This window comes from Peromyscus leucopus, chromosome 19 (assembly GCF_004664715.2).
Source record: "Peromyscus leucopus breed LL Stock chromosome 19, UCI_PerLeu_2.1, whole genome shotgun sequence".
Lineage (NCBI taxonomy): Eukaryota > Metazoa > Chordata > Mammalia > Rodentia > Cricetidae > Peromyscus > Peromyscus leucopus.
In genome coordinates, this window is record NC_051079.1 from 2,624,317 (window position 1) to 2,650,250 (window position 25,934).

The window sequence follows — 25,934 nt, forward strand, 5'->3', positions numbered from 1 at the left end:
CCTCAGTCCCAGGAAGACACCTTGTGTGGCAGTTTGAATGTAATCGCTCCCCATAAGCTCATAGGGGTGGCATTAATAGGAGATGTGGCTTTGTTAGAATGGGTGTGGCCTTTTGGGGGGAAGTGTGTCACTGTGGAGACAGGCTTCGAGGTTTTCTATGCTCAAGATACCACCCAGTGTCTCAGTCTACTTCCTGTTGCCTTCATATCAACAAGTAGCATCTCCTTCTCCAGCACCATGTCTGCCTGCACGCCGCCATGCTCCCTGCCTTGATGGTAATGGTTAAACCTCTGAACCTGTAAATCACCCCAGTTAAGTGTTTTCCTTTATAAGAGTTGCTATGGTCATGATGTCTCTTCACAGCAATAGAAACCCTAACTAACACACCTTATCTCAAAAAAAAAAAAAAAAAAAAGTGGGTAGTTCCCCAGAGGAACAGCACCCCAGGCTTTGGCCCCCACTCACCTGCACCCACATACACATGTGGACAGACACAGGCACACAAATGATAAAATATGTTTTCAAAATGGAATGTCCGTCAGTTCCTGGGTTCAAATGGTGGATGTTTGAATTCTTAACAACATATGCTCAGGAAAGCTCACGGTACCTCAGCGATACTGTGTATTGTAAGAGGCATCTTGTTTCTGTCATGGATTTTTATGAAAAAATGTTTGCCAAATTTTTAATTTGGCAGTTAAAGCTTGAAACAGGTCATCTGCTTCTATAATCACCACAAAAAGGCTGTTCCTGGGGCGCATGATCAAGATGGAGGCAAGCAGGATGGGCCTGGCGTCCCCTGCAGGCCACGGCAGCCTTTTCTAAAGACGGCTTTTGTCTAAATCTGGTTTGTTTTGTTTTAATTTTATTTATTGTTACTATGTGGGGTGTGGGGCAGGCACACAAGTGCCACCAAGGACATGTGACAGCCAGACAGCAAACTGTGGAGCCCTTCTCCCATGAGGGACGGGGCTCTCAGGACCACCAAGCCATCTCACAGCACCCCTTCTTTTTTAAAAAGATTTCTTTTATAATGAGATCACAAAGTAATGAAATCATTTCCCCCTTCCCATTTCTCCCTCCTAATCCTCTCCATAGTCCTCCCTGCTCTTTCTAATTCATGGTCTCTCTTTTCATTAATTGTTGTTACATGCACATGTGTGTATGCATGTACATATGTATTCTTAAATACACACACAGCCTGCTCAGTCTGTACAGTGTGTGAGGTCTGTAGATACACTATAGAGTATAGTAGATAGTGTGTAGATGCCTATTTTCAGGGCTGCTTGGATCACCGATTGGTGTGTTCCTCCCCGGGAAGACTTTCTCACTCTCAGTGTTCCTTAGCTGCCTGGAGTTCTTTGTGTAGGGTTGAGGCCCCCTGCTCTCCCACCCCACCCCTGTACACTTTCACGTGTCCGTTGTTGTTCTTGCTCAGCTCATGTTTAGGCAGTCATGTTGGTGAGACTTCATGGGGGTCGTGGCTGACATTCCTAGGAGACCCAGGCTCAGGCAGACTCCCTGGTCCTCTGGCTCTCCTGCCGCATTCCCAGCCTTAGGTGCAGGGTGTTTTGTATCCACTGGGACTGGGCTCCGCAGCTCTGCATTTGATTGGTTGTGGCTTTCTGCAGTGGTCTGCATCTGTTGGAAAGAGAAGTTTCCTTGGTGAGGGGTGAGGTCCTCACTTACCTGTGGGTGTCAGGACAGTTCCTTAGCATGTACCAAGGGATATTATGCTGTGTTGTTTTTTTTTTTCCTGATAGTTAAAAATTTACACAGTTGTTTGATCAGTTTACTGTGCACTATTAACTCCTGGTTTTTTGTCTCTGTAGACGTCGACTCATCTCCCAGAGATCATCTTTGGAGACCCTGGAAGATATTGAGGAGAATGCCCCTCTCCGGAGGTAAGTTCTCCGTGCTTCATGTATACGTAGGTTGTAATAGCTGGCAGTTCACGGGTAATTTTTTTAGTTTCTGTTCTTCTGAATTAAATTTTGAGAATAAGCATTGCCTCCCAGGGACAAAGAATTCTTAGTGTGGAACCCCAGCCCTGAAGATGTGAGAACTAGGACACCCCACTAATAGACTGTAGTCTGCCTGCAGACTTGGTCGCCCGCTTCTAGTGTTCCTTTGTGGAAGGCCCCCAAGGAAGGCCTCCCCATGCTGACCTTGAGTCTCAGCCCCAGCATCTTAAAAGCTGCTGTTTATGGATGCAGGCCCTATTAACCCTGGCATTAACAGTGCTTAAGATCCCAGGCTTCACTCTCAGCAGGAAAGCAACCAGATCTCCTCAGGAGGTGACCATGACGTCACCCCCTAGCTAGTTTAGTTGCTGGGGCAACCTGGTGAAGGTAGTTGCTTGTGCTCCCTTGGGTTTGGAAGCGTTCCATTCCGCTCCTCCTACAGATTAGGAAAGTGCTGGCGAGGCACATTTTTGGGCTGACAGCAGTGGCCTGTGACGGGCAGGTCCCCTCTGCTCATCCTGCCCTCGCTGCTGGCGCAGTCTCTGCAGAGGTCCGGCCAGGCTTTGTTGTGTCTTCCTGCCTTTTCCCTGCAGCTCCAAGCTGGCAAGGGAAAAGCGTGTGGTTCCGTCCTTTGAAATCACCAAGGCCAGGGAGACAGGTGTGGCTTCACTGTGAGGACTGTGGGGCAGAGGGCAGACAAGAAGGCCCGTGGGAGGCTGCGAGCTCCCGTGAACTGGCATCAGCCCTGAACCTGCATCTGTGTTACATCTGCTTGGCTACATTCCAGGATGTAGTTTCGCCCTGGAGCCTGGGCAGCGCCACTGTGGAGGGCAGAGGGATGTCCTGAGAGGGCTCCTCACCAATCTGGGAAGTAGAGGAACAAACCCAGATATCAGTTGACTGTGAATCTGGTCACTGACGTCATCCAGAAGGGCAGGGGCTGGCAGGCTGGTCTCCACTTTTGAAGTCTCTGGAAATATATCAGGCTCCCAGAAGCCCCAAAGGACATGTTCTGTGAGGCAGAATTACAGACGAGGAGAAGCCGTTTCCCTGAAGGCTCCACGCATCAGCTCCATTAAAACGCAAAGCAGGGAACTGGCGTTGGTCCATGTACTTGGTGAGCATGGAAGAAGGAAAACAGTGCTCCCAGGTGACCTTAGAGCCCAAGTCCATCCCCACCCCAGCCCCACCGGCCGCAGACAGGGAGGCAGTGAGGAGAGATGAAGAGTGGGGACCAGAGCTTCCAGAAGCCAGTGTTGGGAGTCTGTGGCAGCTGTTAGCAGAACCCCAGCCGATCAGGGTAGAAACCGCCCCCACTGGGGTTCAAGTTAGCCCCACTGGGCTATCGTCACCCCGGCGACCTCCTCTTAGGTGTACCCCGACTGGAGAAAGTGAAAACCGCTTATTCTCCCAAACCCGGCTTACAGAATATTGTCCTGAACTCCAAAGGAAACAATGTGTAAATGTAAACATCTAAAAGTACCTGAAGTCAAGGCAGTTTTAGAAGTCTTTATTTGTTCTTGAGCTCCACACACACAAGTGCTGTGTGGCCTGTGTGTGCTCCCATTAGTCAGTACATACGTATGTAAATGAGCAAATAAGGGGAAAGACTACAAAAAAGGGGTTCATGTTTACTTATAAATGTCTTGCTCTTAGGAAATAGAGTGATGTAGGGATAAAGGCGTGCTAGTCCGGAGTGTAGGACTCACTTGGCATCAGATGAGCCTCAGTTCTCCCATCTGTAAAATGGGAGGGCGCGGACAGGCTGACCTATGAAGTTGTTTTGCAGCCTCTGAGAGGAAATGTCCCAGTAACAGCCCTGAAGTGTTCTGGGAACTGTGGAGCTGGAAGGGAGGCCCCCAGCCTAGCTTGCTCTTAAGGTTAGCATGTGAAACAGTTGCCTCCAAAGTGCCTATTAAAACTCCAGCATAATTAAGTGTATCCTCTAATCAATGCTAACAAGGAAGAGCTAAACTTTCACTGAATTAGTTTTTAATTTAATTATCTCCTAGTTTAATTTCGCATCACTCAGAGTGTATGCTTTTAAATAGGTGTTTACATGTTGGTGCAGGCAGCTTCGTGAATTAGTCCCTTGCCCAGCCTCTTGTCACCTGCGGCCCAGTACCCCGGTTTCCTAGGCAATCGTTGCTAATGGCGCTCTTACAGTGCATCTTTGATTCCCCGCTGTGTTGGTCGAATGCTTTTTAAAAAGCAGCGCAGCGCACGCCTGCTGAGTAAGGCTCAGGTTAGTGGGGAGCTGAGAGCTGACGTCTGAGACAGGCCTTTTAGTGTTGCCTTTTCCCTGGTGTATCACAGTCAGTGTTTCCTGTGTCCACCCGAAGCTCCAAGATAAGGGGAGGTTGCCACCTGCCTGGTGATCACCGGGGACCCCAAAACAGGACACTAGGACATCTCTTCTAGATCCTGAAGCAGCCTTGATGGGCCCCCTGCAGCTGTAGCAGCTGCCAGCACCTGTCCGCTTTCTGAGACTGGCGTGGTGGATGGGTGTTGGAGCCACCACTGTTGAAGCCATTATTGCGGCCACCTACTTACCCAGCTGGCACTCAGCCACCTGTGACCCTCTTGCCACCTTCCAGTCTCCATGGCAGCCCAACAAATGAGACCCAGGTTGTTCTCCTTCAATTCTGTCTTCAGTAGCCACCGGGATCCAGAGCTTGTCAGGTGACAGGCGTGGTGAGCTCACCACCTGCTCCCCATCTAGCTCTTAGCCTTCTTCTCCTCAGACTGGCTGGAACCGAAAGCTCTGGTTTGGGGGTGGGTCGGAGCAAGGGACAGGACAATCTTAAACCTGTGGCCTACCCAGAATGCCCTGGAGGCATAGCTTCTTGTATGTTTATGCTTTAACCGTTCTTTTCTCATCAGCAACCCGGGTTTCTAGAACCTTCTGTAAGACAGTGGGAACCTTGAAGTAGACCTAAGCAGTCATTCTGGAGTCAGCATGGGGGCAATTTGGGGTTCTGGGTCTGTTTCCAGAGAGCATCTTAAGAAGGCAGGTAGAGGCTCTGAGTCCCCTTGAGCCCCGAAGTAGGAAATCTGAAGTCTGTGGAGGAGAGAGGGAGCTGCTAGGCACCATCTCTGGTTCTGCCTGTGCTTGATTTCCTCAGGCAGCACTCTGCAAGGCTTCTAAAGAAATTCCCACTTAAAGCTATGAATTCGGAGCCTTTAGTAAGAGCTACTGTTTTGAGAACGTGGAGGTCCATCCTCCTGTCCCCCACCCAGCTCACAGCTTATTAATACACTTGAAATTTGTATTATATGACTGTGTATGCATGCGCCTGTGTAAGTGCATTCATTCCAACAGGTTACTTGGCCATTTATGAAACACACATGTATGTATATATCCATTTAATCCTCACAGTAATTAACGGCAGCAGGGATTGGAAGTATCACTAATAGAGTTAGTTGGGAGCCCTGAGTGGTCTATAACGCCAGCATTTGTGAATCAAGTGTGTAGTAATTTTAGGGTTGGCGGTTGGGAGGACCGTGCCTTTGCTGGAGTTTTAGCCCACTGTAATGGACAGTGATGGGAAGTGGAGCTCTCCCCTCTAGACACACAGCCCACGGAAGGACTTTTCATAGGAAAAAACCACCAAAATGCTATCCGGTTGCATGCTTTTGCTGGGGCATGCATTGACTTGCTTTAGTGCGATTTATTCAAGTGAGGTTATATTTTAGGGTGTTGTTTTCTGTTTATTTGCTTTTTAAAAAAATATGTTGTGATCTGTACTCTAAGAAAGGGCCTCCAGAAAGGCTGACCTCTGTTAGAAGGGTTGGCTAGTGTAGATGGGGATGGACCAGGCCTGCCCCCACCTTGGAGATTGCCCTGGAGGAGAGTAAAGACTGGGATTCCCCTGTGGGTCTAGAACCCTTCTTGTTCCCCAGTTCAGTTCCCACGTGTGCCCCACACCTCTTCCGTCTCCTCCCTCTGTGGCCTTGAGGCCCATCTGACTGTATTCAGATGATGTCCCCACCCAGAGCTCAGTGTGGGCTGTGGGGACCCCGGAACTGCTTTTCCAGAACTTGTTTTGGGAAGTATGAGGTTGTGGGTGTCCAGGAGCCAACTCTCAGGCCTATAGTCAGGAAGGTTAAAAAAAATATTTAAAAATCTATTGAAAATAGGAGTGTCGTAATTCCCTTTGTCCAGACAAGACAAAACGGCCTGGTCGTGGTGGGATTTTTGGCTTTGGGAGCGGTGTCTGTGTGGTTTGGTAAGTTAGCATCTACCAGGTTACTGCAACAATCACTGTTCACAAGTACGCTTCCTCAGCTGTGGCTGGTCAGGAGCCACAGTGCTGCCCGTCCTCGGGAGACTTGACCTGTTAAATCCAGGTCACTTTGGTTCAATAGAGATTTACTTATTAACATTTATTCTGAAGCAGTGAGCTGAAACAGCAACACCCAGGCCCTGATTCTCGTTCCGATTTAAGCCGTGACTTCCCAGGTTGGGGCAACTGCCCAAGGTTTTCAGGCCGAATTCCCACTCCAGAAGAAAAACGCCTCAGGGCTGTTTTTAAAATGGATTTTGCACGTTATCTCTCCAGCCCCAAATCTTTTTAAATTTATTGAGTTCTGTTCCTGTTACCTCTGTACATTTAGGGTCTTTCTTTTAGGATAACAAGAAGACTGATGTCCTTGGGATCCATTTAGGTTATGTTATTGTAATTTTGGACAATAATTTTCGCCAGCTAGCTTTTCAGAGATTCATATAAAATGCTATCAGTATCATCAAGGAAATTGTCTGTCATTTGGTTTCTAAAGTTTCCTTGCTCCGGGCTGGCTGTATTGTCTTCATTATGCCGCCCCACCCCCACTCCAGCCTGCCAGGGGTGACTCAGTCGTTCAGCGACGGCGGCGGTGGCGGCGGGTCTTTCCTTCCTGTCTTTTGTGTGGAGATGTCCCAGTTGGCCAGTGGGCAAGGACAGTGGTTTTTAAATGACTCTTTTTTTTTTTCAGATGTCGAACACTCTCAGGTTCTCCCAGACCAAAGAATTTTAAGAAGATTCATTTTATCAAGAACATGCGTCAGCATGATACCAGGAATGGCAGGTACCCCACCAGCACACAGCTGCCGGGCCACCGGGGTGGGGGGCCGGGGGAGGGTGGCCCGGGATGGCAGAGGACCACCTCAGTGACCAGAGCTGAGCAGGGCTAAACCAGCACGGTCCTAGCAGATGCCACATCCCCAGACATCACCATCGGGAGAATCCGGGTTCTAAGGGCCTGATCAGAGCTTGGACCGCAGCTCACTGGAGTTCTGTGTTTTCATAGAAAACTTTGAACAGAGGAACAGTTCTTTTTTGTTTTGTTTTTCTGCTTTGCTGGTTTTGTTTTCATTTTCACCAGCGCTGTCTGGGCCAGGCAGTAAGGCTGCCAGGTCTGTGCCTGAACTTGGCCTTGGCTGTGGTGTAGGCGAGCAGGAGGGCAGAATCTGGACTTTGGCGGGCGGATCTTTCCTCGGCAGATTCTGGGCCCGCTGACATCCACTGGAAGGCTTTCTCCATCCCTTCCTTAAATAACAATTATGGTCGAAAAGCTACAACCTTGATATTAAAATTCTCCGGAGGATAGATAGATTGGAATTGCTGCCCGCATGCTTACTCTGCATTCATCCGAGACCTCTGGTGTCTGCTGATGCTCCCTGACCCTCAAGAGTGGTTCCTCTTAGTTGACATGCTGTCCCAGAGCAGAGGGTCGGTGTCAGTCCACCTCATTTGGTAGGATTTCTAGAAGGCCATGTGGCCTCACTAACACTCTCCAATTCTTACAAAATGAAATGGCTGAGATGTCTCTCAGTGATGCTCGTTAAGGCCAGCAAGCCTGTTATTCTGAGGGTAGGAAATACAGTTTACATCTTATGGAGTAGCACTAGGAAGAAGTTTTTAAATGCCTGCTTTCTTGAGGCTTATACCTATCTTTTGAGCCTTATTAGAACAAGGACATGTTTTTATAGCCATTGTGTTGGTTTTAGGACAGCACAGTCCAGGTCTTCAAATACCTTTGCAGACTTTCGTGTGGATCTTCCCTTACGGTTCCCAGCCAGCGTTCACATTGTGCAATACTCTGAATTTTTTGTTTTCAGTCTGGTGCTCACTGTCTTCTTCAAACTGTGTGCCTCATTCACTCAGTCACTATTTTTGTTTGCTTTTGAGGCTGTTTCTAGTGCCATTTTTAGTCTTTACTTAAATCTTTTTGTTTTTTTTCCCCCTGTTATCTCTTTAACTATAATATAAACAGAGAAAGGCTGTGATTTCCAAATAAAATCAATGACAAAGCCAAAGAGACGAGCCCAGTTTAAAGGATTCCACTTTCAATCCTGGCCGTCCTGGCACACCGTCAGAGGGTTCCCAGGCATGGTGAGGCAGTGGGAGGAGGAAGGCAATGGAGGATCAGCAGAATGGGGTTTCAAGTCACAGGGTGGAGCCGCCCCCCATACACACACCCCACCTAGGGACTGCCGTAATATTACAGTCCACAGAGGCTGTAGGATCAGAAATTCTGACCGAGAGCTATGAGCCAGGTGTGCAGATCGCAGCCTCCCTGCAGACCTGGGACAGGTGGTAAAGGTAGAAACCAGAGCTGTAGGAGCCACAGGCTGCAGGGGTGCTCTACCTGCCCAGGTGAGCGAGCACATGAGAGGGTCGGTGAGGTTCCTCTTCTGCCCTGGGATTTATTCGTGAGGATGTGTCGTCACTGTGTCAAACAGAACCAGAAAGGAAGCCAGGAAGAAAACAGGATTTGTGAGAAGAGAGGGAACCAGTGGTTGGGGTTTGGAATGGGAGAGCGTGGGCTGGCCCTTCAGGACGCAGGGTGGCCGCTCTGCCCGGCTGCAGGCAGCGCAGCGGTCTCCGTGGATGTACCTAGATATTTAGTGAGCTGTAGCTCCAGCCCTTCTGGGAAGAGGACGTCTGGTCATGTGCTGTGAAGGGACCTGTGTGATGGTTGAAGGTTCTTGTACTTGGCTCAGGCCCCCAGCAGGCTCCCACCTGAGGAGTATTGATCACTGCCCTGGCATGGCAGATGCCTCCCTTACTGCTGTGCAGACCCACTGGCCATTTCCCTCACCTCACAGTCTAGTTTCTCAGTCTGAGCGCAGACCCGGGGCCCTTGACCCATCTACCCCGAAGGTGCTGGCGTGGAGGCTCCTGTACCCCTAGATGCCTGCACTGTGATAGAGGCTGGGATTGAAGACAGCTGGCATCTCACAAAACAAGCAGGGACACTGGCACAAAACTCTGGGCTAGAAATGGGTTTGAAACATAAATTTGAGATAGAAATGAGAGAAAGGACCCCCAAACTGAGAACTATATGTAATGGGAGACAGTATTGTAGCATTGGAAAACAAAGCCAACACAAAACACAAATACAAAACCTGAGCTGGCCTCCTAGTCGATAGCATCAAGGTGTCCACTGAGGAACAAATCCCTGAGATTGAGGTGGCTCCCTGTTCCCTACTGGGGAACAGCATCCCCCTGTGACGTAGACAAACCTCGCTGGCCTGTGAGGTAGATGCACACAATTTGGACAGAAGCACGAGGTTGCCGTGATGGATTCACGCGTGAATTGTGTGAGGAAGAAGTGCGGAGGAAAAGAGCTGTGTGTCCTCCTGCAACTGGACAACATCCCCGGACACAGATCGCAAGCTAGCCTCTGAGAGAGGAGCAAGCCGTGGTCCCTCACCTGACGGACAGGCAGGAAGACTGGAATGGGACCTGCTGCTCTAGGTCTCACATAGGAGACAGGCTTACGCTCCAGCCCTGGGGGTCATTGAGGGTACATAGTAGGAAAAGACAGTGGTTCCCAACCGAGAAGTAGACTCTTGCGGCAAGGATTGCCTTGCCAAAGAGCTGATAAAGTAGCAGCTGTCACAAGGTGGACGTGAGCAATGCTCACTGGCAAGAGGAGACTCAGTGCTCTCTGGGTGCCAGGCTTGAAGCACTCAATGTTTTCTTTTATCAACTAAAGACTCAACAGGTAGCCTGGCATGGTGACACACATCTTTAATCCCAGTACCCAGGAGGCAGAAGCAGGTGGATCTCTGAGTTCCAGGCCAGCCTGGGCATTGTAGTAAGGCCTTGTCTCAAAAGTCAAGAACCTGAGTCGGCTGTCCCAGTGGGGTGAGCATGCCTGTGATCTCGGCATTTGGGAGGAGGGCAGTGACTCCCAATGGGGGTCCCTGTCACAGAAGCCAAGGGCTGGGGTGGGGCTTGTTGTCAGAGCTTTGGCCTGGCATATGTAAGGCCCTGAGTATTTGCTGGACACCAGTAGGCACCTTTTGAATGAGTTGCAGTCTTCAGGACTGGAACTCAAGGAAGGGAAAGAATCAGAAATACAAATAATCAGGGTTGGAGGTAGAGCACCTACCTAACAGGTACGAGGCCCTGGGCTCCATCTCCAATACTCAAAAAAAAAAAAAAAAAAAAAAAAGTAATCCTGGACTGATTTTTATAAGGAAGACGTCACTCTCTTGTTTGTGGTAAACAGAGTAATGTCTCCCCACTAAAGTGTCCACACACACGCACACCTGTGAGCACAGGCAGCTGTCACACTCGTGTGTCACACTAAAGTGTCCACACACACGCACACCTGTGAGCACAGGCAGCTGTCACACTCGTGTGTCACACTGAGGTGTCCACACACACGCACACCTGTGAGCACAGGCAGCTGTCACACTCGTGTGTCACACTGAGGTGTCCACACACACGCACACCTGTGAGCACAGGCAGCTGTCACACTCGTGTGTCACACTAAAGTGTCTACAAACACACACACCTGTGAGCACAGGCAGCTGCCAACTCGCGTCTCACACTGAGGCGTCTACCTCTGCCCCGCACCTCTTGAACACGGACAGCCTTTATAATCAAAGTCCTCCAAGGTGGGGAGGGAATCCGATGGTGGGATGTGACATCGGTCTAGCCTTGATTGGCTTTGAAGGTGGAGATAGGGCTGAAAGACAGGCGTGCAAGTGGCCACAAGCAGCTCAAAAGCACCAGCAAACCAGTGCTCCCCACAGCCTCCAGAGACCAGCCCTGGACACCTGCAGACCGGTGTTAGCGATTGACCCTAGAGTTTGAAGACAGGAACATTGTCGCTTTAAGCCCGTAAGTTCCCGGGGGTGCTGGGAAATGAGTGCAGTTGGTCAGTCCCAGCTAACTCAGCAAACACTGAGGAGAGGAGGCGAAACTGCAGCCCAGGTGTGTGACTGCACCCCTCTTCATCATGAAGATGCCGGAGCTGGCCGTCCATCCACTGCACCGCAGCAGGTCACGGCAGGCGGAGGAAGGTCGCAGCCAGCCTCGCCATTTCAGGCAGCTCCAGGTTCAGCCACAGACCCTGTCTCAAAAAATCAGGCGGAGAGTGGCCGAGAAAGACAACCTCCGGCTTCTGCGTGTGCCCACACGTGTCACCACACCAAGAGGAGGAGCAGGAGAAGCGGGGACCGGGGACCGTGACGTGATCTAGTTGCCATGGGAAACAAATCGGAAGTTGCTCCAACAGCGGAACATCGAGTAGTTGTAATAGACAGCAAGGTGCGTACTTAACAGGAATTGAAAAGAAGGACCCAGCTTTCTCCATGGTAACCAAGACCCAGATAAAAGAGTAGAAACCAAGCACAGTTATATGCAGAGCGGCGCCATCCAGCCATGTGGAGGGGCCGCCCAGGGATCCAGGGCAGCTAACATGAACCTTAAGAAAGCTGTGGCGTGAGTGGGTTAAGTAGACACGAGGTCAGATGTTGGAGAACCACATCTATATGAACTATGCAGTGACTCCAGAGAGATAGAAAATAGACGAGTTAACAGTTTGGGGTGACGGAAGGGCCGTGAAATGGTGATGTGCACACACTGTGACTAGGCTCAGTCACCCCAAGCTGCGCCGACACGTCTCATGGCGTGGTTCACATTCTGTGTCCATTTTGGCTAAGATAAAATAACAAAACGCTGGGAATAGGGACAGGGAAGGGAAGGGGAAGTGGACTTGTTGGGGTTGAAGGTCAGCAAAGGTCAGCTGCTGACCTACTTCCAGCCTCTTCGAGGGGAACTGGAAAGCACGGAAACTCGGCAGTGTGCCGGCCACACAGCGGGCGCTCGCACACACTGACAAACTGAGTCAGGAGGCCTCGTAATGGTGTCGCACTTCAGGACCAGACGCTGGGAGTGGAAAGAAATAATAGGAAATGGTCTTCGGTACACCATGAAGAATTTTCTTTTAAGTTCTAAGCCTAATGCCAGACAAGCACTACCTTAGGAAAGTCCAAAGGAGGCTGTGGTGGTAGCAGAGGTAAGTTTTAATTATCAGCCCAACAGGCCTCCGGCTGTTTGCTGGCAGAGATGAGGAACAGATGGTGTATGTGTGTGTCTTAGAAGAGGGGTGGAGGTTGGTAGCCATCCACATGAGTTCACTGAGGAGAAGTCTTGTTAAATTAGCTTCATTTCCTCATTGATGGAATAACTAGGTTAGTAAATTAGGAGAGTGCTGTAGACATTACATTTCTTGATTTCAGCAAAACCTTAGGCTGTTCTTCATTTACAGCAGATCCCAGTGGGTGTAGCAGGAGGGCTGGGGGTGTGGACCTGACAGTGTGCACGGGCTGAGGTTTGCTGACTGATCACCCTCAGCTAGTGTACTAGAGTAGACGGTCGTGCGGTGAGCATGGTCTCTGCTCTGTGGAACAGACGGGAGAGTAGGCTGTAACTCTCACGATCAGCCTCAGAGGACCGGAGTGGAGGATGTCTGTACAGATGGGAACCGAGGTACAGTTGCTTTATCAACAGTGAGATTAAACTTATCAAGAGTAGATGCAGTTTAGCCAGACCATCGGCTACGGTGTAGAAGGGACGTCACGTTAGAGGCTCTTGTCGTTAAGATGGCAGGAAGCTGACTTAAGTGCAGTGCAGCCTGCATTGGCCTGCCCTGATGGGAAGCCAGCCCCGACACATGCGTGGCTTTTGTACGCGACTGGAGTCAGTCCCAGCGGTCCCACTGGCCTGACATGAGCCTCCTGTCTTACTTAGAATGCTACTCGTGACAGGATGGCCCGTGGTGGTCCGCTTCCTGGGATGAGCCTCGTGCCTGGACACCAGGTGCCCTTGTGGGCGTCGGACTTGGTTTTCTTTCTCGTAGTCCTCAGTGCGTTCTGTTTCACTCACACCACATGGTTTTTCTCCTCAGTCCTTGGCCACTGAGTGAGAGTAAGAGTGCTTTTTGATAAGCATGAGAGCTGGAGTCAGATCCCGGGACCCTTGTCAAACGTCTGGTTGCTCCTGGTTTTACTCCAGCACGGGGGAGGGGCAGAGACGGGGCATCCGGAGGTCCCATGATGGCCAGTCTAGTCAACACAGTGGCCTCTGGTTCAGTGAGGTACCCTGTTCCAGAGTGCTAATGACATTTGGCATCGCCTGCTCCTGGCACCCCCACTCCATGTCCCTGTGGCCTGTACCACACACAAACACACACACATTTAAGAGAGGAAAAATGAGGGCTCAGTGGAGGTCGTCCCCGCACTTGACCACAGCGTGCCGTCTCACGGTGTGGAGCCGTTCACCTGCCCCCTTCACCCTCTCAGCACAGGGCCTGTGGTCGACAGTCAGTGACTGCACTGAAATTTCACTCCCTTTTTCTCGCTAGCATTTACTGACCACACGGAGCGCAGTGGTGCACGTGTGCAGCCCATTCATTGGAACCTGCTCTCCGTAGGCCTCACAGGATGCATTCATGAACAAAACAACTGTCTTGCGTCTCGGGGTCAGGGACTAGCTGAGAGAGATGGATGATAAATGATTTAATATATACCAGGAGATACAGGCTAGAGAGACTGAAGCCACAGTGGTGAGCAAGGCAGAATGGGTGTGTGTGTGTGTGTGTGTGTGTGTGTGTGTGTGTGTGTGTGTGTGAGGGCCCCTGGGAAACCTTGCAGCAGAGGTGTGAAGGAGGTGAGGGGCCTGCCCTCCGACCGTCCAATAGGAGCATTTGGAGTGAATGGAGCATAGAACATATAGAGTGTATTTGAGGAACGCCATTGAGGTGGGACAGAGTGAAAAGGAGACAGGAAGAGAAGCTGAGCCCTGAGAAACTGGGCGTTGTCCACTTGGACAGCTGCCAGCGCAGGAACCTTGGTGAGCAGAGACAGGAGGGGATGATCTGGCTTGACTTTGAATGCAGTCACTCAAGCCAACCAGAAGCCAAGGACAAACGATGTAGGTCACTTAGAGTGACTTTTGGTAAAACTAAAGAGTGGGTACATGTGGTCTCCTTGAAGTGAATTCATTTCAATGTGAAGTTGAAAACCAACTCAGAACTGTAAAAAGCCATCTCCAAACACGAGTGCCAGCCCTTTGAAGAGACGGCCCTTTGTGGAGAAAGGGGCGGGTAGCTGCCCCATGCTGGAATACCTGAAGACTGGGCCGGGTGGTCGCCAAGAGGAGCTGTCGGCCACCGCTCGTTCCAGTGTTCACTGAGTGCCCGGAGGGGAGAGGGTTAAACAGAGTCTCAGTCATCAGGCGTAGAAGTGTTGGGACAAGGACAGGTGCTCACAGAACCTCTCAAAAGCAAGTGGAACTGAGCCACCGGAGTGACAGACTCGCATGCTGAGCTTGAAAACTGAAGGCAGACATGGCTGGCATGACTTCTCACCTGCACAGTGCCGTAGGGAAAGACGAGACCTTGCCTCGTGGTCCTTGCAGCCCTTGAGACCCATGAGCACGTGCTGGGAGTCCTAAGCTGGCTGGCTTTGAATGCCCACCTGCTGCCCAGCTGCCACACCCAAAAGGGTCACTTCCTGGGACTCCTTGTGAAGGGATCAAGCAATGCTCTCTGCTGCCGTCTCCTGGGAGAGGAACTTTCAAAGTGATTGTGAAGGACTCAAGATGGGAGACGAGCAAGAACGAAGCTGTTGTCTTCTGTGAATTTCGAACCAGGCGGAAGAAAACACGAGGCGGATTTCAGCACCTTTTATCAGCCTTTAAAAAGAAGCTGTCAGAACAGGAGCTGAGATGACCTTGTGGCCTTCCCTTTTTTGGAGGGGAGGGGGCAGCATGGGTCAGAAGGACACAGAGACCTGGCTTGTGATCGCTTCACCCTAACCCCTCAGACTAACAGTTTGGGAAAATGAGTTAGAGGGAATGGCACATTCCAAAATCTTCAAGCAACCTGAGAGCGTCAGAGGAAGCCTGGCACCGCCCCTTCTCGATGAAGCAAGTCCACCCGCTGTGGAGGTGGCGTGTGCCTTCCACTCTCTGCTCAGATTTGTCTTCGTGAATAGACTAGGTCTCACTGTCACTGCCTCATCCCTGCCCAGTGTTCACCACTCATCTTCAGCAAAAGCGCGGTCCAGGAGTAAGTGGACACCGCCTATAGGAGCCGCTGCCCGCTGTGTTCCCTGGGACCCACCTCCAGTGCGAGTGAACGGCAGGAGGGAGGAAGGCTGGGCCTTAGCTGGCACGGAGCATCAGCACCACGTGCACTTGGCTTACAAAGAAATTTTAAACAGCCTAGAGGTCCTCTGAGTGTGATGAGGACACTCGTAATCCCATCACTCAAGTGACTGAAGCGGGAGGATCGTAAGGTCCCGACCAGCCTGTCTTTAAAAGTCCCTAAACAAGTACAGAAGGCTGGCACAGAGATGCATGCCTCTAATCCTAGTTACTTGCCAGGGTGAGGTGGAGGGTCACTTGAGGACAGCGTGGGCAACACAGCAGGACCCTGTTCCAAAACAAACAAAACCAGTCTATAGAAAGCACAGCCACAACCCTGGCCTTCCCTGTGGTGTGAGTGTGTAAGTGTGAGTGTGTGTATGTCTGTCTGTCTCTGCTGCTGAAAAGATCATGGCCTGCAGGTCCTTGTTGCTATTTTCAGTTAGACATTGATAAGAAGTGAAAGTCACAGAGGACAGACAGACAGTTTTGGGTGGGAACCAGTTCAGTTTGGACCGACTCTTCCTTGGGTGGATCAGGTTCATTGTTTTATTGTTGAGACAGTCTGTGCAGCCCAGGCTGGTCTGGATGGACCTTATGATCCTCCCGCTCAGTCACTTGAGTGATGGGATTACTCAATCTTCCTGCCTCCACCTCACAAGCAGGATCGAAGGTGCACACCACCATCCAGCTGATGGTGGGTGAGTGTGCATTCTCTCTTTCGTTTCCAGGTGGCCTGGAGTTGGGGGAGGCCAGGCTTTGGTACTGGCCAGCGAGGTGGCATTGATCTGAGGAAAAACTATAATAACTTCTGGCCAACAGCTTTAGGCCAGAGCCACAATTTGTGGCTCCAAGTGCTGTCCCAGGGGAGCTAGTCTCCCTAAGAGACTGCCTACCTTCTATGACATTGTTCACACCCCCAAACTTCTCTGTTCTGGGCTTGTGGGTCCCCTAATTCATATGTTAGTACCCACCCCATACCTCAGGGTGTGGGCTAATTTGAAAATGGAGTCCTTGCACGTTTAATTGGGTAAGTTGAGATCATGATGGGTTAGAGTCTGTAGTCCAGTAGGAGTAATGTCCTTAAGAAACAGATACTGTTCAGGGAGGACCTTCTGCCTTAGGAAGCCCCACGTTCAGAATCAGTCCTGGCAAACAGACCCGTCTTATTTTCAGAGGGCACATGGCCCTCTCCGCACCTCGATCTTGGACCTCTGGCCACAGAACTGAGAGAGAAATCCTAATGTTTAAACCTCTCAGTGGTAAATGTAGCCCAGGTGGGCCTTAAACTCACTGTGCATTCCAGGCTGGCTTTGAACTCACAGTAATTCTCCTGCGCCAGCCTCTAAGTGCTGGGATTTCAGGCATGTGCATCATACCCAGTTTATTTCTGTAGTCTTTAATGGTCCAGTGTAACTAGAAACCACACATAGAGCTGACAAAAACAGATTTGGGGTGTGCATAACTGAGTGTTAGAATGTCCAGCTCGGGTGGGTGGTGGAGAGCAGCCTTCCAGCTGAGCGTGCGTGCAGTAAGTGGGGATGCTGGGGGCCAGAGAGCAGCACTCTGGCCCTGCTGGTTGCCCTAAGCTGGCTTCAGCTCTGTGTCTTGTTCCTCTCCGCTCAGCCGCTCCCTCCACTGGCAGCAGAAGGCTGGTCTCCCTCACCCTCGGGTCCCTTCCTCAGGCAGCCTGCCTTCAGTCTAGTTTGGAGTTCTTCCCTGTGCTCAGCAGTACCCTCTGCTTGTCCACCACAGAATCCTGCCTCTGGTCAATGTGTCGGCCTGGCTTCTGCCCAACAGTAAACGTTGTGGGGGTGGGGCTCTTGCCTACATCCTTCCTCAGGTCCCCAACGCTTCATGCCATGCCTGGCATTTAAGGTGTGCTTAGAAAGTATCCACCGAGGAGGAGAGGAGAAGGAGGAGGAGGACAGAAGATCACTAGCTTGTTTCTCAGAAGTCTCTTGCCATTCCCTGCGCTCCTGGGGTCCTGACAGCTCAACATCACCGCCCGAGTCCCAGGCTTTCATCCAGATTCATTATTCTTACCTGCTAGAATCCCACACCCCTCTAGAGCCTGACCCAGGTCCCGAACACTCACACCAGGCCAGCTGTGCACACCACAGGCAGGGTTCCAGCCCCCTTCTCGGGACAACGCCATCCTGCCAACTTCCCACACAGAAACAGTCTCTATCCCGTTTCCGGATGGAAGGGAACAGATCGCTTTGTGAAGAATGTTCTTGGAAGCCCACAGACTTGCTTTGCCCTTATCCTCAGTGGCCCGTCCACTAGGGAGGGGGTATGTGAGGCGAAGGAAGGAACTCACCCCCCAGTGGCTAGCGAGTGTGTAAGTAGGGCACACAAGAACATTTTCTTCTTCTGTGGCAGTTTTCATTCAACACTCGTTATGTAATTGCCAGCTTCAGGCGCAAGAGAAAGGGTCAAGTCCTCCCGCTTTTAATTGAGCTTTGTGAGAGGAGGAAGGGGCGGCTGTGGGAAAGATGTCCAGACAGACAGGGAAGAGGCTGGGTTTTCCAGATGCTGTGCTCTTCTTTTGACACGTTACCTCCTCTGGGCACAGCAAGCACAGTGTGCATGCAGAGAGGACCTACCCAGAGGTGGGGGCACAGGTCCCCCCCGGAAAGCACACAGCCAGATGCCAGCTGTATTCGTTTCCTGGGCTGCCTTACAAGGCACCCGGGGCTGGGTGGTCAAAACAACACAGACGGTTTCTGTCATTTCTGGAGGCGCGGCACGCGGGACGGTGTCCTCCGAAGGCTCTAGGGAGAACCTTCCCTTCTCCCATCATCATCAGTGGTTGGCAGCTGTCCTCGGCATCCCCGGCCCTCAGCAGCATCACCCCATCGCTGTCTCATAACCACGTGATTTCTTCCTCTGCGCATGTTCAGATGTCTGCACAGATCACTCTTTCCTTGTGAAGACACCACTTCCTGGACGTGAGACCCACTTCAGTGTGTTGTCTCATCCTAACCCAGGGTGTCTGAAAGCTCTTACGTCCACACAAGGCTGTATCCACAGAAGTTAGGGCCGATTCTTCACGGTCCCCAGTTGCGCCATGTCAGTATTTTCTCTTGTTCCCAGGCGTAGAAAGAGTGAGTTTGGAAGATGTGTTTCTGCTCGTGTCCGGCACTTGATACGGACCCTGGACTGTGTCTGGACACCACCGTGCCTGCCCACACTGTTACAAGTGTGATATTTGTTTCTGTTTCTCCATTAAACTGCTTAGTCATTTTTAATATCCTTATGGAATATTTGTGCTATTACGGAATAACAAAATTTCTCAAGACCGGCGGACTCCTCAAGAGCTAGAAATGGAACAAGAAGAAAGCTTTTGGCATCAAACAACGCATGAAGATCCAGGGTGGTGTTGTACAAGGTCACCAACACTGAACTGAGGGTGTGAAAGCAAATTCCATGAAAAAGCATGGCTGTGGAAAATTTGTGCTTAGAATTGAAAGATCCCCTTTGAGTGGCTGTTCTTTCCCAAGAGCATGGACATGATCCCCTGTGGATAAGAAACTCAGGCCTGTCCAGAGCTGCTGGGCATGCTCTGAATCTCCTGAAGGCTTTAGCAGACATTGTGTGTCCAGAGGCAGCCTGGCCCACAGCCCCAGGAGCCTATTCCTTAGTTGTTTTGTTTTATTCTCTAGAGACGTTTGTATGGAAATGTGACCTTTGGTTCCTCACAGACCCATCTCCCTGGGGTTAATTCCACTCTTGAAGTCATAATCTTTTATTAATGGGATTAATCCACAGAGTCTACTTAATGAGCAAAGGAATTTATTTGGGGGTTAACTCACAACCATGGGAGATTTATTGTAGGGTCCAGAAAAGTTGAGCTATGTCCCACATTGATCTGCCTGGGCTAAGATCTTAGCATCCAGAACCACGAGGTATGGAAGAGAGAGCCACATACATGCACCCCAGGTCCTAAGGGTTCCCCCACCCCCACCCCGTGGCTACACCCCAGGGGCGTGTACCTCAAGGTCATAGGCTGGTGAAACAGCTACCTGCTACCTCACTAGGGGCGGTGCTTCAGGGCATGGCTCAACCAGCCCCTACTACATCTCCCCCTTTTGTCTAAATAAGAAAGTTCTAACCTAACACAAAATTATATATAATAGAAATGATTATTAAGTATTGTCCAGGAGAAATAACGGGCAATTACCTAAGCAAAATGACCTACAACCAACAAGAACAACATCAAACAAGAGACAAATACTAAAATCTAGAACATAGGTAAATGGTATGTTAGAGAGATTATCCAAAAGCCATCCTATCCTGAAGAACCTTGAATCTAGTACATAATACATTCTAGCTAAGATACGAGAAGATTGTAACTGTAACTGTTAGTCTTCAACCCCATCAAAGACTGAGAAGGAAAATAATACCCGAGAAAACGGAAATGCATGCAAGCAACTTTGTGAAATCTTTCAAGAATAGACGGAGACAGCTGGCAGCCTGGACAGTCACCTAAAGTTTCTCAGCACTGTTGGGGAATCCAATTTGGCCTAGAATATCTGACAGACCATTTTCAGAAGCAGGAATTTTGAAAGACCATCTTACCCTGTCTTGGCAGAGTTCAGTAGTTGCTTTTCCTTGCGTCCTGCTTGTCCAGAAAGGACAGCATTCATACTGTCAGCAGTTGAGGCAAGGGCAGTTCTTTGCCCAGGAGGCCATTATGTGCCAGGAAGACAAACTTCCAAACCAAGTGTCTTAAAAACCCAACATTCTCTTCAGATCAGATCAGTGCTGCCAGGAGCAATCATGTCTCATGTCAACAGAATTCTAAGTTATTTAAATGCCATTTTCTCTAGGTCTATGAAGTGTTTGAAGATTACTGTGCATCTGACCTATGTATCTGTAAATCTGGACAAACTAACATAACTATAGAGATGACAAGCATAGGTGACTATAAATCTGTAAGTCATATTTACCCAGATAACCTAAGGACTAAGACTTCATGTAAACAAGGTAAACAGTCTGTAAGTAAATGTACAGTAAAAGAACAATGACCTCAATATTGTGACTGTACACAAAATGTCTTAAACAGAGGCAGAAATGTATAGTGCAGTATGCAATATGGCAACAATATGTATCAATATATAAAATATCCTAAACAGATGTAGAACATACATACAGTATGGCCAATATAATTTTATATTTGTATCAATATACAAGATATTTCAAATAGGAGTAGAAATATATATACAACAAATACAGTTTTGTGTTTGTGTCAATGTACAAGTCTTAGGTAGGACTATAAAAAGTTTACATTTGTATCATTATACAAGAATTCATAACAGTGCATATTATCTAAGGTTGATATTTTACTAGTTTACTAGTAGTTAGAATAATCTACCTTAATATCCTATACCTATCCATTCCCCTTTTTCTTTTCTTAAGGAAAATACTGAGTCTAATTTTTTGTTCCAACCCCAACCCTACAAGCATCATTCACAACCCTGAGAAGCATGAAACCTTTAGGAAAGGGGGAGTTGGGAGCCAGATAATGGGGTTAATCCATAGAGTCTATTTAATGGGGGCAGGTGCCTCGAGGTCACAGGCAGGTGTGACAGTTACCTGCTTCCTCAGAAGGGGTGGTGCTTCAGGGGATGGCTCAAACAGCTCCCACTACATTTTACGGAAAGCCTTCTGGACATCTTGACTTCAGTACAGTGTTAGATGTCCCAGATGGGGAAGATTGAGCTTTTTGTGTGCCATGTGAAAAGAAGGCAGCGTCTGTGGTTGGAGGCAAGGACACCGGCGTGCCCCCTTTAAAGAGCTCATTGGAAATGGCGTGTGGTTGTCTAATGCCATTCATGACCACCAGTGTCCAATTTAATTCTCCCAGAAAGAGCAGACACCCTTGAAGGAGACAAACTAATTGGTTTTTTTCTGAGGCATCTCCATTGTGATGGATGACTCCAGAGCCAAGCTGTAAATTCCCATGAGCCTCCTGGTTCCATACAGGATGTGCCTCACAGCCGCTTGTGTAGGAAGTTTCTTTCTGTACTTGTTGCTGCCTGCCTGGTCTGGCTAAGTCCTGTAGTCCCTGTGGGAGGCCAGGTTACTCCGGAAAATATGGAAGACACGTTCCCAGGAGCTCCAGTGGCAATGTTGGTGATGTTTTCACGAATCTGCCATGGCTTCTTCCTCCGGCCCCTGTCAAGAGCAGAGTCCATGGGAAGGTTGAGCCCAGAAATGGCAGGGAACGTCCCAAAGATGCAGGGCTCTTGCCTCCTTCCCTCCCCTCTCCAGACTAGCCAAGGAGAAAACCACCCCAGTGGGATTGTTGGGAAACAGTTGTTTCCGGTTGCTAAACTTGGCTCATGTAATACAGTAACAAGTTTCTGAATGAGATCCATGGTGTCAACACCTCCTAGAGCTAATAGTGAGGACCACCCAGAGTGCACCCTCAGTTCATGGAACAGTACAGCCCATTTACTGATGGGCGCCTTTGTGGGTGAAATGTTAGAGAGAAGACTTGGATTGCACTTGGCATTGACAGTCTCTCATTTTCTTGTTCTATAAAAGGTGTCCAGACAAATTTGGTGTGTGGGAAAGAGAGACACTAGAGCTGATACTGAGGGAAGTGCAGCAATAATAAAGCAGCTGAGTTTAGCCAACACCCACTTTCCTCTGTTTCAGGGACACTGATGTTGAATGGCTGGGGGTACGGCAAGGGTGACAAGGACTGTGAGGACAGGGAGAACCTCTGTCCTTCATCTGCAAAGGGTCCAGGATGAGCAGAGTGGAGCACGGAGCCTCTGTGGCTCCAGCAGCTCTGATGGTGGGGGTGGGGGTGTGATCCATCACTCTCAAGGTGACCTGCAGGCGGGACTAGAAAGCGACTATGGAATACATAGGTAAAGGCAGGCTTGTTGGAATCCAGGAAGCCCATGGGCGCCCAGCTAAGCACCTGAAGGCAGATCTTCTACTAAGTTAGGGAGGTGACTTCACAGCAAGGACGAGCTCAGGGTCACATCTCTGGGCGGCCACACCTGCTCATGTGTCACCCTCACTGAGGCCTTCATTAGCTTGTGCCTTACTGGCTACAGCATTTATGACCTGGTCCAGAATCAGTTGTTCAGCCGTTATTGTGCCAGTGTGAGTGAATTTACACAGACACACCATGCTGGAAGTTGTCTCTAGGATTCGTGTGCAGTGGTCCAGGCAGGTGTGATACATGACTTGGGCCCACTCAGGATGTGACGGTCTTGGCCGACTCCCTGGTCAGAACTGGGTGTGATAGCTAATGATCTCTGTGTGCATTATATCATGTAGGGCCTGGTTTGCTCTCTCAGCTGCCCTCAGCACCGCCTCTTAATGGCACTGAGGTCTGGAGAGGTTCTCAATGCTGAGACAACTCCATCCAGGAAGCTAGTCTACATTGAAAATGATTCCTGTTTAACATGCGTCCTGTCTGCCGGGCAACGCCCCAAGGGCTTTTCTACTTTGAACTCCTTTTCTCCTCCAACTTCCCAATAAGATCATTATTAATTTTACCTCATTCCATTCATTTGTTCATTCATTAATTCACTCACTCTTTTTTGTTGTTGTTTCTTCAGACAGGATCCCATGTAGTCCAGATTTGTTGATAGCCAAGGCTGGGCTTGGATGTCTGATCCTCATGCCTCTGCCTCCCAAGTACTAAGAAAACAGGTGTGTGCTTCCATGCCCAACTGAGTACCATGTTTTAGATGGGGAAATCAAGGCTCAGAAGAGAGAGCCAAGGAGACAAGGCTGGTACCAGAAGCTGGGAGCATCACCTTGGTCCTCTTTGTCCCTGCAAATAGGTCCCACTGTGGAGCCAATGGAGAGCGAAAGCCCTGAGTCTTCTTGATGGATACTTGGGTGCCTCTCTGCAATCCAGACCGTGTCTCGGACACATTGGCTGCATCTCTAGAGGAATAATTCGATGCCGAGCCCTTAGTCTTGCCCTCTAAGAGAGGACAAGTGACTAGGAAGGAGCCGCCCACCAGTGCACTCCGCGCGCCTGCAGGCGTGACCTCCCAGTCAGGTTTTGAAGACTCCGTGAGAGTTTGCCACTTGTGCCTAAGCGGGACATCACAGCTGAAGAAGTGGCCTGGAAAGACACAGGATGGACTGACTGGCTTTTCTCAGTAGGCGGAAACTGCAGGCACTTTAGAATTCAGACGTGATAAGGCACATGGGAAAATACTGTGTCACGGACACTGAAGAGGCAGGGCCAGCAGGGTGGTCTGTCTGCCATGCCAGAGACGAGACCTCATCCCAGGGCTGTGGGCAATTTAACATCGTAATTTTAAAACAAGGTTAGGATCCCCAAACGCTGGTGCACTCAGTAGTGCTATTTTCCCTGTTTGTGACATTGTAATATTGAAGGAAATTTAAAAAGTAAATAAACTCCTTATGTGAACCATATTGACCTCGTTCCAAAAAGAATGATTTTTATTTTTTCCACTCATTTCTTCATTTTTTTTTTTTTTTCACCAGCAATTCCCTTTGGCAAAAGTTATTCTCAGGCAGCAGGATAAGTACTTCTGAGGGGTTTTGTTTTTGTTTTTAATGTTTTTTCAAGTGGCTTGGATTGCATAAGAACATGGTGTAGAATCGTTCCCAGTAGATTCTTTATAGCAGCGATGGTGGCTTAGACTGATTATATAATTGTTCCCTCAGTCTGTTCTCAACCTAACATGTTGCCAGAATATGAAAAGCTAACGATGGTAATGGCATCTGAACATCTTACCAGCTCACAGTTCTGGGCACGGTTGCCCTCACGTTGTTTACTGTGGGCAGAAGTCTTGATGTGGCATTGACCATTTTGCCTGCGCTGGCCACCCAAGATTCAGTGTGGTCTGCTCTGCCTTGTGTGCACGGCTCACATCCCCGCCAGCACCTCTCACGTCTGGCTGGTCTCGCACGTGTTAATATTTGGGTGAGGCAAGGCAGCAAACTTCTGCTGCGCTCAGGCTTGCATTTTGCAAGAAGAGCAGAATGCCATCTGTTGGAGGAGGTGGCGGGAGTATGCAAATGCGGCTGTGAATTCCATGAATGCTTAATTTGCTGTAGAACTTATTTTAAGTTTGTTTTATTTTTTTAATTTGGAGTCTTTGCATTTAGTTAGTTGTTTGTTTTTTTGTTTTTTGTTTTTACTTTGTAGAATAGTCCTTATCAGTGGCAGAAGATCCTTCTGTAGTATATTTTCCGTGCTGCCGTACCGAGACAGTACCCAAGTCGGGTATGTATATGCATGCATGCTTTACAGTTCTCTGGGTGAAAAGTTCAGACACCAATGTGCACAATGTGGCTTGCCTTTCTCTGTTCTGAGTTTGCCTAGATTTGATGTTACAAATTCAGTGTCTGATTTTGGGGTGTGTTCTACTTTCTTTTCAGCCAGAAAACTTCCTTGGTGTGTGTGTGTGTGTGTGTGTGTGTGTGTGTGTGTGTGTGTGTGTGTGTGTGAACTTCCCCCACCATCTGCCTCTTTCTAAATGTGCATTTTATCACCTTGTCCAATACTCTCAACCAAGAAAAATATGAGGTCCACCATATGCCGCTGGGTCACTCTGACTGTTGGAAAAAGGTAGGTTGGGTAAGGACCAAATCTCGTGACTGTACTACATCCTGTGTCTTGGCTTTGGTTTGGAGGCTGATGGGAGAACTGGGGCTGCCAGTGCAGGGCAAATACGTCACAGCAAAGTGGCACCAGGAACAAATGTACATAGTTAGGGGCAGCCAGAGAAATGTTCCCCTCTCTGGATTAATCAACCCTGCTCTGACTCTGAGCAGACGGTAGTAATAGAAGGTCTGGACTTGCAAGATCACCTTCTCCCCCACCACCCTGTGGAGGAACTCATCCCCACTGCATTGTGTCCAGCACCTGTCCTAGGGTGCTGCTGGTGTTGGGCACATCTCTGGGTGCTGTTCATCTCGAGCTTCTGTTTACTCGGCCTTGTGACAACAGACGCTGTAGTCACAGCACCTGAGATAATGTGGCCTGGGTACCACTTACCCACTCTGGCTGTTCCCACAGGCTCCCTGCTGGCCTTGAACTTTCCTCTGCTGTAACAGGTTACACTCATCCTGATAAACTCACCTGGTTCTTACATGAACTCCACACGAGTTCCACAAGGCAGCTGCTGGTTAGATATGTGACTTACAGAGCGCACCAAGTGTCATCCTTTTTACTTCTGCACCCTGACAACAATCTTGCAAAGTAGGTGTTCTAGGAAAAAGAGGCGGCAGATCTTACAGCCTGGATGTTTGAGGCTCATGCAGGAGTAGCTGTGGGCTTGAAGGACGTCCCAGAGCTTTCTTTTTCCTGCCTAACTTGCCGTGGCCACAGCTGTGTCTGTATCAGGAAGACAGCCCATTTCCAGGGAGACCGTGGTAAGGCCCAGACTGCTCCACAGCCCGGGGAGGTCTGCACCAGCAGCCTCTTCTGGCCGAGGCCTGGTGGGTCCTATGGAGCTTCCTCATTTCTCTGGACTCCTTTGCTGACCCTTCTGATCGATGCATTCTTTCCCCTGCTCCAGCCCAT

At 49.6% G+C, this 25,934-nt stretch overlaps 1 protein-coding gene across 1 annotated transcript in view; it reads left to right on the forward strand.

Annotated features, from left to right (window-relative positions):
* Cables1 (Cdk5 and Abl enzyme substrate 1) overlaps window positions 1–25,934 on the forward strand; it is a 106,634-nt gene that overhangs the window by 43,235 nt on the left and 37,465 nt on the right. Inside the window, 3 exon segments of the mRNA XM_028876691.2 lie at window positions 1,830–1,901; window positions 6,936–7,028; window positions 24,555–24,632. Of these exon segments, the coding sequence (XP_028732524.1) occupies window positions 1,830–1,901; window positions 6,936–7,028; window positions 24,555–24,632 (243 nt within the window).